We start from the raw sequence: 16,298 nt of genomic DNA on the forward strand, positions 1-16,298 counted from the left end.
TAGTTCGACAGCTGGAAATCGAAGTTCTGGGTTCGACTTATCGCGTCTAGTCTGGACGCGATAAGTCGAACCCGGAAGTGCTCGCCGTCGACTGCGGTACTCCAGCTCGGCGAGAGGAGTACCGCGGAGTCGACGGGGGAGCCTGCCTGCCGCGTGTGGACCAAGGTAAGTTCGAACTAAGGTACTTCGACTTCAGCTACGTTATTCACGTAGCTGAAGTTGCGTACCTTAGTTCGAATTGGGGGGGGTAGTGTAGACCAAGCCTTAGTCTTTAAGGTGCCACCGGACTCCTTGTTGTTTTTGTGGATACAGACTAACACAGCTACCCCCTGATACTTGACACCATACAATAGGCAGTGGCATAGAAGCTGAGCTGTGGGGAAGGAAGGCCTGTAGAAGGGAGTGGAAGTGTCAGAGAGGATAAAACCTGCAGTGGATAAGGGGGCAAGATATTGGCAAGGGAGGCCTTAGGAGCAGGGCAATCTAGGAAAGCTGGTGAGGAGCGGGCTGGTTTGTCAAAGGACAAAGCATGCAGTAAGAAGCAGGGAAGGGACTGAGTTGTTCTGATGGAGGCATGCTGGCACTGCACCCAGAATTGGGTTGTGTTGTTGGGGAGGAAACCCTGCAGAAATGAGTAGGGCTGTCTAGGGAAGCAGTTGAGAAATACATTTTTGACAGCAGATGATACATTTCCACAAAATGACCTTTGGACTTGTGGATGATGCTTGCACATTGCTGTCTGAGCAGGGAGAGAACTAATGTCATTCACAGAAGTGGAGAGGTTACTTAGGACTTTTTACACTTTGCACCTGCAGTAGGAAGGTGTAGCTTTCGCTACAGAAGGTATAGTGGCTTGTAAATAGGCTAAAAGCTACAACATTCCCATGCTACTGCTCTAGCCTCTTGTAGTAATAGGATCAGCCAAGTGGCCAGCATATTTTTTTCTTGTTCTTCTTATTAGTTTTCCAGTAGCAACCAAAATGTGCTGAATTCAATGACGCACAGCCTGGTGAAGACTTGTTCAACCATTGCTGTGAAATGAAACATTGGAATAGTGAGCAGGAGTAGATGATGTCACTTTGAAGATTCTTCTGTTTCCTAAACAGAGGCTGAGCTACTGAAATAAATCTTTAGTCTAATTGTTCCTTTCCACTATACAAGCTAACAGACAGCTATCTGAATCAGCATGGTCAGTGATGCAAGTGCTTGACTTATAGTTTTAGTAGGCTAGAGGAAAACCTCTAATCAACCATACTTAAATTGGAGTGGGAGGGTAGAAGAGGGAAAATAGAACAGGGAGATCATCTGTGAGTTGCAGAGGCAGAAAGTCTCTACCATCGGATTGTTCAATGGATTGTGTGAAATAAATTGGTTTTGTCAGTTCAGTTCCTGTTGGCTCCATTTAGCATCCTTGCTGGAAATCACCACAGAGAAAAGATAGATGGGGGGTGGGGAGGAGGGGAATGAGAGCAGGCAACAAAGAAATGTAAAATGGGGAAAGACACATGCCACTTTTAGATTTGTAAATTTAATTTTATTATTTTCTTATATATTTTTGCATTTTGCTGGCAGCTGTCGTACATATGTCTGGGAAAATTACTGTTAAGAGAGTTTTAAAATTGCATGCCATAGTGTTAGGCACTTGGAGTTTCAAACCAAGATAAGGGAAAGTTTTAAAATTAATAATTTTTAAAATATCATAAAGACACTGAAAGAAAAAAACAAAATGGTGGAGTGAGTGTAGCCAATTTTCCAGTTGTCATCTTAGAGGGAGTCAAACTGTTATACTAGTTATTAAGATTGCTAGCAGTCAGCCAGATTTATCCTGTAAGAGAAGAAAAGTGACACCATTTCCCAGTTATACCTGAGTATGACTTCTAAGTTCCATTTCATGCTTAAACATTATTTTCTGTTGTAGTGTAACTTTGTTTCCTTGGGGACAATTTTCTATGAAGATTAGAGGATATCTGCCACCTGTTTTGCACAGCCATTCGTGATGAAAGTCCTTGGGTAAAGCTGCCCCAAGAGCAGTTTCTATCAAGTTTTCCTTCTTCCTCTTTCTCACCTGTTGCGGTGTATAAATCATAAAAATTGGCCAGGAGATTCAGGGATATGTATTAATGTAACAATAATAACTTTCAAGTTGATGGAATTCCTTTAGTGTGTTGTCTGGATACTGTGTTTTATATTAATTTGGATTCTTTGGTTAAATAATATTTGGTTGCTAGCTATTATAGCTTTTGTGGTTAAATAATTGAGGTGGTTTGACAGCTGGCTTTTTTTATATATATAAAATATAGCTATTGTTTTTTTCCTCCCCTCTCCCTTGGGAAGAGTAGGCTTTGTGTGACTGTCCGTTGATTGATGCTAGTTCTCTGGTGCTACCACTCACTCTTTTTTTTGCATTTGTCATGTTTTTCTTTCCCCTTGTTCTGTATATATGGTTATCATATTTAGTATTTATTAATATATGTCCAGTCCACTCTGGTGCTGTGCATCATACATACCTGCATGTGGACTGGATCTTCCCTTTAAAGGGTTTTTTAAGTGCGAGGATAGGTGTCTTATTAGTTTAAGCAACAAAATATAAAGAAACTTGACAAATGCAGTAAGTATCATTTTGTTGGGCAGGCAGCAATGTCATCTTGCCTTGTCCAATTAATGTTATCCTCCAAAGTGTTTACTCACAGTGAGTCTGCTATTCATTCTTGGCCATATGACATGCATAAGTGCCCCCTCACATTTCCTGATCAGTTGTAATTTGCCAGTCTGGTGACAGCTTGGCAGCCAACCAACCAATGATCAATGTAGCAAGCTAGAGACAGAACTAGCTACAAATGGAAATTGACATGGTTGTGGAATTACTAATTGGTTTGCTTTGGTAAGTGTGTCGGGAAAACTGGCAACCTAGTTGGTTTCCCTCTGCCCACCCTTCCATATGTTTTTATAGAATTCCTACATTACTACTGACCTTTCCTCCATCAAAGAAGAGACTAGCAGGGGGTAGAAAAGGCAGGGAGAGGGAGAAAGATAAGAGAGACTAGGCAAACCAAATGCAGAAAAAAGGAAGGAGGAGAGGAGATAGATAACAGAAGATCTGAAGAGGGTTAAGATAGATAGAAGGAGAAATGGGGCAGAAATAATAGTAGTGATCCTAATGTTGGTACCTCAGTCTTCCATTGAGAAATGACATACCAAAATTTAAAGTCTTTCTTGGTAGCCTACAATACAAGTAAAAGAACTGGCAGTCTGCTACCTAATTATAGCTGCATGAGGATATAAAGGCCAGGGGAATGCTCCCGTTTTCTCCAACCCACAGATACACAATTTGATTGTACTTTGTGCTGTTGATATCCAGATGACATTAACCCCCTCCTGTTTCCTAACTTTTTTGGGAGAAGTGCTGCAATTGTGCAAAATTTAAACCTAAAGTTCCTCAATTTTTAAAGCTTCCTGGAGATAATTCAGTTCTCTTTTCTTTTCTTTTCTTTTTTTTTTTTAAAGGGGGGGGAGGAAGAAAGGGAAGGTCACACTTCTGATTCAGTGTCTGCCCAGCATAAACCCCTTTGCATTCCCCCAATGTTGCCATTCCTGACCTCTTATTAACTGACACCAAAATGTATCACTTAATATAGTAATGTGCCCAGGGGAAGACTTCCCTTTAAAGATCTATCCTTTAGTCATTTCACAGGCAAAAACTCCCATTCAGTGGAACCATTAGTGCGGTGATACTCAGACTTCAGTGATTCAGGAACCAAATTAGCCATCAACATTATCTAAAAGAGCCACTGTAGTGCAAATTCATTGTTCCATTTACTATACATACCAGTGGTTCTCAAACTTTTTTTTTCACAGACCACTTGAAAATTGCCGAGGGTCTCAGCAGACCACTTAATGGCCTTTCCAAATGTTGTTTGTACCATTAGCTAACTATTGAAAAGCGCTTTGGATAAAAACGTTATATAAAAAAAGCCTTAATAATAAACATTTTTTTGTTCTACAAATAAAGTGCACAACTCATATTTTAATATCCGTAGTCTTCACTTTCGAATGCGATGGTTGTGCCCTCTCTCCCCTGCCGTGGCAACCCCTGAGCTGGGGCTGGGAAGAAGGGGGTTCTCTCCCCTGCCACAGCAGCCACAGAGCTGCCATCTCTCCCCGGCAGCTGCAGTCCTGGAGCTGGGGAAAGTCACCGCTTTCTCTGGCCGCCGCAGCCCTGCATGCCCCAAATTCTCCCCACCCCCTCTTCTTACCCACCCTCTCTTGCCCCCCCAAGGCCACCACTTCACCTTACATGTGCGTCTTCTCCAGGGTCCAGGCTCGTAATTAGTGAGCCACGGCTGAATGGCTCCACTAATTAGGTGGGTGGCCCTTCATTCTCTCATGTGCGACCGCCCAGGCGTGCACCTTACAGGGAACTATCCACAGACCGCCTGAATGGAACTCGGACCACTGGTGGTCTGCAGACCACAGTTTGAGAACCTCTGATCTATACTATTTATGTATTATATATAAAAATTATCACACCAAAATGACTGACCAAGTATTCTACAATTGGCTAATAACATTGTAAAAGCGTCCTGATTGGTTAATAATTAAATCACAGTGTTTTAATAGCACATGCTGCAAAGAGCCACAGGAGACCCATTAAAGAGCCTCTTGTGGCTCCTGAGCTTCAGTCTGAATCTCACTGCTTTAGTGTCTTAAATCTTGTGGACAAAAATGCACATGGGTTTTTGCTGCTGTTTTTTTTAACAAAAAGACCATTTGCCTCCTGGCATCCTTTACACCGTTTTTATTCAATCTTGCACTGAATTTCTATCTAAAAACGTATTTTTTTTTCTTACAGATACTTTGAAAAGCAATTTGACCTGTCGGAGCAAACAAAATTGCCAATGTTTCTCCACTGTAGAAATGCACACACTGAATTTTTAGGTGGGTTTTGCTCAAGACTGAATGTGACAAAAGTTTTGAATAGTTTGCTTTTGCCCTTTAGCAAACAGTTAGTTTTGCTTATATTGTTCTTTCTTTTAATTGGCAGAGATAATGAGAAGGAATAGAGATAGATGTGTGGGAGGAGTGGTAAGTATGAACCACCTTATAATAAATTATATTCAATCTAACACTCATTTCATTGTTTTGGGTACTATCCTTTTGTTTGTAATATAATCTCAGTAGATTTCCGGTTAAACCATTTAAACCACTCCAAATCCATAGTAGTTTTACAATCCCTTTCACTACTTTTATCCTTCCCATTGTTGCTTTTCCAACAGTTTCTTGCAAGGTATGAGGATTGGTCAAAGAGAGAGAGACTTTGCAGCTGACATCAGCAGTTTTTATTGGCTTGCCAGAAGTGCAGCTTTAAGCACTTTTTGCTTAAACTGGCCCCTTCCCAATTCTGAAGCCTCTACAGTTGCAGTTAGTTGTAAATAGTACTAATCCTGTTTAGAAATTGAAACCTAATATCAAATGGTGGGTTTTGTACATGGACATGGGCAAGGTTCAGTTTAGATATTGATTGGTAGGATACTGTATCACCAAGAGTGAAAAATACAGGTCATACTTTTAACATAAGGGTCATGCTTACATCACTCCAAATGAGTCTGTTTTAGTGATGAAGTCCTCTCCATTGTTGGTCCTACTGCCACTAATGTCTAGGATGTCTTTTCTGTGATTGACAAACTGCAATTTTTCTGGTGCAACTAACTTTGTACCACTGCATTTTTAATTTCTTGTCTGTTGCATGCTCCAGCATGAACTGTAACCACAAACATTCACTTTTTTATATCAAAACACTTTGTCAAAACTATGTCCAGATGTAACTTTAAACCAGTATATAGCTGCAGAAATTAAGGTTTTATATTTTAATGTTAAAAATATAACTGCAAACCAAAGGACAATTTTTAGAAAAACTCTTGCAGGTTATTTTAAGATATAATCATCATCCCGGGCAAAGAGAGAAGGGCAGGCCATCCTTCTGAAACATTTTCAAAGCCAACACTACTTGTCAAGGGGCTGCATTCTTTTGTCAATATTCAGATACAGAATTCAGCCTGTTACCCTCTTGCCCAAAAGCAGAAGTGCTATCAGATGAGCCTTACTGACTCTATAATTCACTGAATTCTATATAAATATATCTTGCATATTACCTCTGGTTTTTACTTTAAATTAAGAACTATAAATATTTACACAATATTAATTTTGGGTTACAGGTTATATACTTTTATGTAATAAAAACATCTTTTTTAGGTACATTCATTTGATGGCACAAAGGAAGAAGCAGCTGCTATAATAGATTTGGATCTCTATATAGGAATAAATGGTTGGTAAGTTCTTTTCAACAAATTCTGTTTTAAAATAGTTTCATAACTTGAAATGTAATTGCTTTTTTAAATGAGGTTAAGTCTTCAAAGCTCATTATACTAAGTGATTATTTGTAGACAGATTTAGATTTGCACTTATTAATCTGTTAACTGCAAAAAGTTCTTAATTCACAGGTCAAATACATTCCCCTTTACTCACTGAGATAATCTAGTCTTGGGTCCTTTCTGAGGCTCTCCATGCCAATTCTTGTTTGTAAATAAATGAGGTGATGGAGTGTAGAGGCAGCTGTATTTTTGGACAGACTGTAAAAAAAGTAAACTACATTGTCTAGTCCAAAAGTAACCAAGAATTAATGTGACCAGCCTGATCTACCAATGGACTGGGCTGAAATCACACTATTAATTATACTGAGATGTAACTGTTTGATTTACATGAGCTCAGACTGCTACACCCTTTGGCAGGAACCTTTAAGTTATCCAGGTGAACACAGAAACCCAGCAGAAGCTTCCACAGGTTTTACCAGATCAGTGTGGCTGTAGAAGCTAATTTGTGGAACGAACTAGGACTAACATAAGAACGGCCATACTGGGTCAGACCAAAGGTCCATCCAGCCCAGTATCTTGTCTATCGACAGTGGCCAATGCCAGGTGCCCCAGAGGGAGTGAACCTAACAGGTAATGATCAAGTGATCTCTCTCCTGCCATCCATCTCCACCCTCTGACAAACAGAGGCTAGGGACACCATTCCTTACCCATACAGGCTTATAGCCATTAATGGACTTAACCTCCATGAATTTATCTAGTTCTCTTTTAAACCCTGTTATAGTCCTAGCCTTCACAACCTCCTCAGGCAAGGAGTTCCACAGGTTGACTGTGCGCTGTGTGAAGAACTTCCTTTTATTTGTTTTAAACCTGCTGCCCATTAATTTCATTTGGTGGCCCCTGGTTCTTATATTATGGGAACAAGTAAATAACTTTTCCTTATTCACTTTCCCCACACCACTCATGATTTTATATACCTCTATCATATCTCCCCCCCCCACCCCCCGTCTCTTTTCCAAGTGGAAAAGTCCTAGCCTCTTTAATCTCTCCTCATATGGACCTGTTCCAAACCCCTAATCATTTTAGTTGTCCTTTTCTGAACTTTTTCTAATGCCAGTATATCTTTTTTGAGATGAGGAGACCACATCTGTATGCAGTATTCAAGATGTGGGCGTACCATGGATTTATATAAGGGCAATAAGATATTCTCCATCTTATTCTCTATCCCTTTTTTAATGATCCTAACATCCTGTTTGCTTTTTTTGACTGCTGCTGCACACTGCGTGGACATCTTCAGAGAACTATCCGTGATGACTCCAAGATCTCTTTCCTGGGCCACCTCCCAGGGTTGTCATTTTTAGCCGTGGCTTGGAATCACAGCTGGGAACTTTTTTTTTAATATAAGTTGAAGCAAATACTTAAGCATTATTTAGAAATTAATTCTTTAAGAAACCACTTTTGCTAAGAAACCATTTTGTAAGCAAGGTAATTAAATAGCAGCCAGACAACACTGTAATTAATTTCTAAAAGTTATGAGCTTCTGAGAAGATGATTCTAGTCACAATGACTTAAATATGGTTTGAACACAAAGCCACAGTCCTTTAACAAAACATCAATTTAAGTCCAAATTCACTCCCTATTTTTATGATTTCTAGCTCACTGAAAACAGAAGCCAACTTAGAAACACTGAAGTCAATTCCTAGTGAAAGATTAATGATAGAAACTGGTAAGTTGCTATTCTGATGGACCATACTGCATTTTTTTTAATGTTTTGAAAACTTTATTAGAAGTGGAGTTATGCTTGTATGGCAATGAATATAAAGGGCAGTCTACAGACACAAACTCACCATCACAGTAACAGGGGTCAGGAATAGGGAAAGGATTACCTTGTTCTCTATGAGTATGTCTACACTGCAGTGTAAGCCCAGGGTTGGAATTCAGGCTCAAGCCTAGCCCCGCATTCCTTCTAACACACAGATCTCTCTAACCCACGTCTCAGACCCAGGACCCCAAAGGGGTAGAGGGCCTGAGGCAAGCCAGGACCCACAGTTCAAGCCCTATTGCTCTCCAGCATAGACATAGCCCCAATGGACTTGTGGTCTGGGAGACTGCCAAAAGTATTCCACAATCCCACAGGCCAACTTTTTGTCCTCTAGACAGTCACATTTGAGGGACAGTCAAGTTTTTCCACACTGCACCATAATCAAAGGGCGAGAGCGGCCACATTTTGGGAAGGTGTTAAGAAGTCTGGGATATGGGTGGTTGGATTCAGCCCACATAATGCAGTGTAGATGCTGGAGCCCCAGGTTGGGATCCAGGGTTCAACAGTACCTAACATGGAATTACAAATGAGTGTAGATGCTCAAGCCCTAGGTTATAATAAACCCACTGTCTGCTAAATTGAGTTCTATTAACCTTGGGCTTACACTGCAGTGTAGACATACCCTAAAAAACCCTCTGCCAGATTCAATAAGCAGAGTTTACAGGCTCCAGTAGTAATTATATTCAGCCCTCTTCTGCTGGAAAAGAACATAGATCACCTTGACCGAGACTGAGGGCATAAATGAATAAAAGGGGAGACACTAATCAGAGTGTAGATATGCCAAACACTATGGGAAAGAACATGATAAAGGCCATCCCATTATCAGCAGTAATGGCACTTGGGTGCATACCAGGAAATTCCAATTCATTAAGCAAAACAATATGAAAGAGAGCCTGAAAATACCTCCTGGAATAATTAGTTATACACTCATAGACTCATAGACTTTAAGGTCAGAAGGGACCATTATGATCATCTGGTCTGACCCCCTGCATGCTGCAGGCCACAAAACCGTCCCTACCCTTTCCTTGACTCTGCTGATGAAGTCCCCAAATCCTGTGTTTTAGTGACTTCAATTGGCAGAGAACCCTCCTGCTAGAGATCCCTGCCCCATGCTGCGGAGGAAGGCGAAAAACCTCCAGGGCCTCAGCCAATCTACCCTGGAGGAAAATTCCTTCCCGACCCCAAATATGGCGATCAGCAAGACCCCGAGCATGTAGGCAAGAGTCTCCAGCCTGACCCTTGTTAGCCATTATACTATTTGCCTACCATTGCTTGGTATTCCTCAGCTAATATGTTTTACCATTAAACCATTCCCTCCATAAACTTGTCTAACTTAATCTTAAAACCAGACAGGTCCCTCGCCCCCACCGTTTCCCTCGGAAGGCCGTTCCAATATTTCACCCCTCTGACGTGTGGGGTTATGACTGAACTGATCCATTAGTGGATATCGGTTCTACTCACATTTATTTCAGACATCAGTAGTAGGACAGTTAAAAATAGATTAGGAGATTTAGTCAACAGTTATGTAATTTGGCATATCTGAAAAAGGCTATTTTTAAAAACTCTGGTTAAATCCCTGCATTTCATTTGTGCCTTAAACAGAGGCACATCAGGGTGTATATCAGTAATACTCAGACTTCAGTAAAAACAAGGAGTCCGGTGGCACCTTAAAGACTAACAGATTTATTTGGGCATAAGCTTTCGTGGGTAAAAAACCTCACTTCTTCAGATTCTTTAAGGTGCCACCGGACTCCTTGTTTTTGTGAATACAGACTAACACGGCTACCCCGATATCAGACTTCAATGGTTCAGGACCCAAACTGGCAATCAACATTACCCAAAAGAGCCATAGTAGTGTGAATTCATTATTTTACTAATTATAGTACTATATATTCATATTTAAACAGTATGACGGGGAAATATTAGTGTATATATATATATATATATATATAATTCTCACAGCAAAATGACTGACCAAGTATTATTGTTTTATCAACTACAATTGGTTACTATAGTAAAATCATCCTGATTGGTTAATAACTTAAATTGGTTAATAATTAAATCAGTGTTTTAATATCATGTGCTGAAAAGAGCCGCAGGAGATGCATTAAAAAGCCACTTGCGACTCGCGAGCCTCAGTCTGAGTATCACTGGTGTATATAAACTTTCTGTGGGTTACACAGTGGTTCACTAGCTAGCAGCCTTGTCATGGTAACATTTCTCTCCTTGCTTCTTTTATTGTACTGCATTATTGCTGAATAAAGTGGCTAATTTTATAATATGTAAAAATCTTACAGAATTTAATATAATGGAATAGTAATTTGAAGTTATTTATTCATCATTATGGATGTTAAATTAACTAATCTCATAATCATTCCTTTATCATTTGGGAGAGAAACTGCTTAAGAGGAGTGATTTCTAAAATGGGCTTTGGTCTGTGGAAGGTGGGGAGGACATAAATTGACAGAAGAGCAAACAATTATATGAAATGACTAAACGATTGTATACATTTAACTCTTGTTTGAATCATGCTAGATGCTCCCTGGTGTGGTGTGAAAAATACTCATGCTGGGTCAAAGTATATAAAAACAACATTTCCCACAAAAAAGAAATGGGAAGTAGAGCATTGCTTGAAGGACAGAAATGAACCTTGCCATATAATGTAAGTATGTAATTTTTGTATTTTAAACAAAGGTTTGAAAACATACACAAGTACATACAAAATTTAGTAGGCTTAAACCAATGACAGAATTTTTGAATCTGGAGCAAGATGTTGTACTCTAAGATATGTTTAACAAAATACATATATGTTTTGTGGCTAACTTTTCAGAGGTTCTTGCATCTCCATTGATTTCAGCAGGAATTTTGGAAGCTCAGCAAATCTTAAAATCAAGTCCTTAGTGATGTCTTTTCATTTAATATCCCATGTATTCCGTCCCTCTATTTTGTAGTTCCCTTTTGTAACAAGAGATTAATTCTCCCCTTAGCACTACCAAAATAGAGTCCAAATACCCAGATTCTAATTAATGTCACTGTGTTGCTCCTCCAGATGTAGCTGTTAGAGTACATGCAACACCAGAAGAGCCAACTATGTGATCTTTTAAAGTGGGAGGGAGGTAGCGGGACATAGAAACAAATCACCACTGGTTTAAGAGCACTTCCAGCAGATGAGGAGGCTAGTGTTGGTGTAGCTGTAACCTGAGGATCAGTAGCAAAATGAAACTGATTAAGATCACATCAGTTTTGTTCTGCTCTACAGCCAGTAAAAACACCAGTTTGAGGTTTGGAGATAAACAAGAATGCCCCAAAAGGGAGTTTGGAGAGGGAAACTCTTCAGGTGCCTATGGACCCCATTGCTCTAGAATCTAAATGTCTAGAAAAAACAAACAGAAGAGGGTAAAAGTACTGCTTTTGATTTAAATTTTATTAACTATAATCACTAAATGAGATTGGTGGCTGAAATACTCAAATCTCATCAAATGCTGATCCCCTATTGTTTCAGCCTGGTTTGGGGGTTAGATCTGCTTTCTCCTGTTTCTACCCACCACCACCAAACATTAAGTGAAGTGCTCTGATTATAAGTAGGCTTAAAAGAGTTTGATTTTTATTATTTTATAATGTCAGTGATTTTTTCCCCCCGTTTTTATCAATTTACATTTCACAGTTGTGGGAAATTCTGGGGGAGGTGAGGCAATTATTTAATGACAGTGGATGTTGAGAGTCGAAAAGTTAAAGCTGTATAATTGTAAAAACGGAAATGGTCAAAATCACATGTCTAAATATCCTTTAATCAAACTCTAAGTTCTCAAGCAGCATTTTTCTCTATCTGTAAATTTCAATTATCAATGGAAAAAAAATTATCAGTTTGTATACGGTGAAATTGACATTTACCTAAAAATCAAATTCTCCCAAGCCTAGTTGTGACTTTAATTCACTTTTGGCCCAGTAACAGTTTGCAAGAGTGTCTGTCAGCAAGAATGTAAATACATTTGTAGTAATCAAAATCTGAAACTAGTTTTACTTATAGAAATGTTCAGTCATTTTGAGGGGGGGAAAAAAAATTTTTTTTAAAGCTAGTGTCTAAAAAAAAAGTCTTTGGATACAGCTACTAAAGAGTCCAAATAAATTTGGTAAGTAATCCACAAGATCGTTGATCGATCTTACTTTGATATGACATCATCTATTATAAAAGTGTTCAGAAGCTCTTTGTGCAGAACAATTTGTAGGAGCCTTTGAATAACATGTGTACTTTCCATACTTTTCAATACATTATCAGACCTTATTAGGGACATAGTTTGATTTAACAATATTTTGACAACTTATATATGTCCCCAACTTGTAAAGTTGATCTGCTCACTAATACGGTTTTAGAAAGGTTATCTAGATGAACCTCAAATTATGTTGAGTCTACTCCTCCTCTTCTCTACGCACATGCTTTTCAGCTGCTCCTGTTTCAATGTAGCTGGTAGCAGTCAATACCTTGTTACAGAGAGTAGGGGAGAACATGCAGGGGAGTTCCCCCCTGCTCCCCCGAGCAGTACATGAGATATGAAGTGCAACTAACTATGGATACAATTTTATTTAGTAATTATTTTACTGGGGGCGAGGGAAGGATTTTCTGATTTCAGTGACAGTCAGCAACCTGTAACATTAGTCACATTTTGACCTAAAAATTGTATACCTAAAGTCAGTCACCCTTTAAAATAATCACAAGTAGCATGCAGCCAACTTCAACCCTGAAGATCAACTGTCAAATATAAATTGGACAAAACAAAATCTTTAGTTGGTTACTTTAAAAAATGACTTTAGTCTCAGCTAAAATGAAGTGTGGTAAGTGACACTGGAGGCCACCTTAAGCTAGATCCACAGAGATTTTGGTATTTAACTGCCACTTTATATGCTTACATTCAACTCTTGCTCTGCTGCTGCCTAAATTCCTGCTGGTGGGCACATGCAAAGCTGACCATGTTCTGATGCTCAGCACCTATTTCATGCCTAAGCCCCAGTGGGATTCACAAACTAGACTTTCTCTCATCTATCTTGCCTGTAGGTCCTAATTTGGTAGGCATTCTCAGGGGTCACTTAAGAGCATGTGTACTGGAATAGACCCCAGAAAAACCCAGCCTGAAAAGGAGTGGAATACTTTGTCACTGGAGCAGAGACCTGAGTCTCCCAGGATAGTATGCTAACCCCTAGGCTATAGTGTTCTCTCTAGGCTGATGATTAAGTATGTGACACAAAGTAAAACAGCTTCAGCAGGAGAGACTGAGAGACGCTCATCCCAGAATACCGTTAGCCTAACGGTTTGGGTACTCACCTGAGAGGTAGAAGACCTGTGTTCAAGTTTCTGCTCTCCATCAGGCAAAGTGGACATCTGAACCTCTCTCGCCCACATTCTGGCAGAGTACGCTAACTACTTGGCTACTGAGGTTAAGGGCAGTACCCTCCTCCAGTTTTACTTGAAAAAGAGCTGAGCTGATTTAGGGGTCTAATTAGGAAACTATTCACAGTGGTGAATCCCAAGTGGAAACAGGCACCTAATTCCCTTCAAGGGGGTGAGGCTTTGGCAAAACCTCTCTCTTTGGCATTATCTACTGGTTAGTTTAGGCAGCTTCCTGCTCAGCCTATGATGGCTTTTGTGAATCCCTTTTTTAGGCACCTAACCATCACGCACAGTGCAGAGAGCATGGAAGCCTGACTCAGGGCTAAGGTGTCCTCTGGCTGGCAGAGCACCTAAATGTAGACATTACAAGGCTGACCCTACATCCCCTTTATGGATCAAGCCCTTCATCTTTAACAACAAAAAGATGTGGCTATTAAAGGAGGAGGGTAAGGTTGAAAGTACTATCAAAATAAACTACATCAGGCCTTTGTCATAGGCCATCTGGTCATGGTCTGTTCTCCGTGAGGGAAAAATTCCCTGTTATTGGCAGAGCTACACAGATTCTCACCTAGTTTTAGGCGGGGTAGCTACATAAGCTTCTGTAGAGCTATGCCTATTTACACTAGCTAAATGTCTGACTTTATGGATGTCAGGTTGAGATTTTCTATTCAGGAACCTGAATAGGGGGCCTGGTTTGCAGAAATGCTGTGCAGCTTCTACTGAAGTTAAGGGGAGCTGCTGGGCGCTCAGAACTTTAGAAAAAACAGGCCACTTATTTATTGGCCTAAATATGGACTTCAGCTTAAGCTTTCCTAGTGAGACTTCCTGAGGCCAATTCTCAGCTGGGGTAAATTGGTGTAGCTCTACTAAAGCTAATGTATCTACAACCAGCTGAGAATCTGTCCCTTAATGATCACTTTCACTTACTGTTAATGTCTGGTGCCTACAACAAACAACCCGTGCAGAAAATTTTCTTGTGAACTGAAACTTTTAGTGAAAAAAAGATCTTGAAATAACTTAACTGAGTTTTTTTTCCTGAGATGTTAAGCAGAAGTGTATCCACTAATTCAGCTGTCTCTAAAGAAGCCCAATAGTGATTTATAGTCAGAAGGTAGTCCTAAGGGCCACCAGTGATCACAAAGTAGTGGAAGGAATAACTAGTCCATCCTTGTTTCTCAGCTACTAATTGAAAACCTGTATTTTCTAAATACAAATAAGTGGCAGTGCTTTGCTCCACCTGTCAAGGCTTTCAGGGTAACAGTTTTTTAAAAGTGCAACTATTAAATTAGTCTTATCTTTCGGCTTCTTCCCCATCCCTTTTAACAAGCTATTGTTAAACACCTAAGAACTTGTTCATTAGAAATCAAAAATTTGGAGAGGAAGCAAGAGTATAGGGTATTTAATTGACTACACTCTTAATGAACTTCACCCTTTGAACTTCTGATGGCCTAGGTGTGAGATTTATACTGCACTTTATCCAAAATAGCAGAAATGTCACCCGTACAGCAGAATCACTTTCATTGGAATAAGAACAGGAGTACTTGTGGCACCTTAGAGACTAACAAATTTGTTAGTCTCTAAGGTGCCACAAGTACTCCTGTTCTTTTTGCCGATACAGACTAACACAGCTGCTACTCTGAAACATTTCATTGGAATATAAGGTTGTTTACCTACCTCCATAGGCCAAGCAAAAGTTGTCAAAGGATCAAAGATTAAGAGACTGCCAGTGAGTGGTTGATGTTTTAAGTGGCAGAAGCTAGTTACTGTGTGTAAATGAAACTAAAGTATACTTTCAGCAGTAAGTCCCAACCATCTTGGTCCCCTCACAGCTAATAGTGTACACATGAACTAAACTGACATTAGTATGTTTACCATGACACATAACGACACATAACTGAGTAAAATTAACTTTTCTTTTTAGTCAAGTACTGGAAATAATGACGACAGTAAGAGAGGAAGACCCACTTGAACTGGCCAACACTCTTTACAACAATACTATTAAAGTTTTCTTTTCAGATATGTAATGCTATGTTTCTTATCCTTATTTTGTATAAAAGTATGCAAAGCCTGTTAACCTTACTATAAAACTTAATAAAAAAAACACTCCTGCAACAACAACAAAAAAGTACTATTATATTTTGAGGTATGACAAGATTAAACCTGTCTTTGTAAACCTCAAATACTGAACATCTAAAGCAGGGGTTCTTGCAACAAATTTTTTCATGGCCTCAGAGTGCAGCCACCAACTTTCTGGTGGCCACTCTGACCATTTTTCCTAAAATACTTTACTTTAGGAAAAACAATAAATATGGACATATACATGTCCAAATCACTAATTTATTTATGTAGGGTTTTTTTGCGGACTCAATAAAAAATATGCAGTTGTCTCTATTCTTTACTGGACCTAAACAGAATAGAAACAAAGTACTTGCATGGTTTGGTTGTTTGTTTGGTGTGATTTTGGGGGGGTGCACAGTTTTGGGTTTTGTTTTTTTAAAGATTTGCTAGCTTGTAAGTCTGTTTCTGTGAAAAGTGATATTTGAATGTTTATCACTTTTTACAACAGCAGGCTTGTTAGCTAGCTGGGAGACAGTGAAAAGTGATATACTTCTACCCCGATATAACGCTGTCCTCAGGAGCCAAAAAATCTTACATTATATCGAACTTGCTTTGATCTGCTGGAGTGCGCAGCCCGTCCACGTCCCCCCTCCCCAAGCGCTGCTTTACT

The 16,298-nt window shown here is 39.6% G+C and overlaps 1 protein-coding gene across 3 annotated transcripts in view; it reads left to right on the plus strand.

The window, feature by feature from the left end:
• Positions 1–15,954, plus strand: part of TATDN1 (TatD DNase domain containing 1) — a 30,628-nt gene extending 14,674 nt beyond the window's left edge. For all 3 annotated transcript variants that reach the window (XM_054020807.1, XM_054020806.1, XM_054020808.1), the window contains 6 exons: positions 4,850–4,935; positions 5,042–5,082; positions 6,250–6,326; positions 8,021–8,091; positions 10,723–10,849; positions 15,492–15,954. In XM_054020807.1, coding sequence (XP_053876782.1) covers positions 4,850–4,935; positions 5,042–5,082; positions 6,250–6,326; positions 8,021–8,091; positions 10,723–10,849; positions 15,492–15,594 — 505 coding nt within the window. In that variant the 3' untranslated portion in view covers positions 15,595–15,954. The remainder of the gene's footprint in view (positions 1–4,849; positions 4,936–5,041; positions 5,083–6,249; positions 6,327–8,020; positions 8,092–10,722; positions 10,850–15,491) is intronic.
• The last annotated feature ends 344 nt before the right edge of the window (positions 15,955–16,298 follow it).

Source organism: Malaclemys terrapin, chromosome 2 (genome assembly GCF_027887155.1).
Source record: "Malaclemys terrapin pileata isolate rMalTer1 chromosome 2, rMalTer1.hap1, whole genome shotgun sequence".
NCBI lineage: Eukaryota > Metazoa > Chordata > Testudines > Emydidae > Malaclemys > Malaclemys terrapin.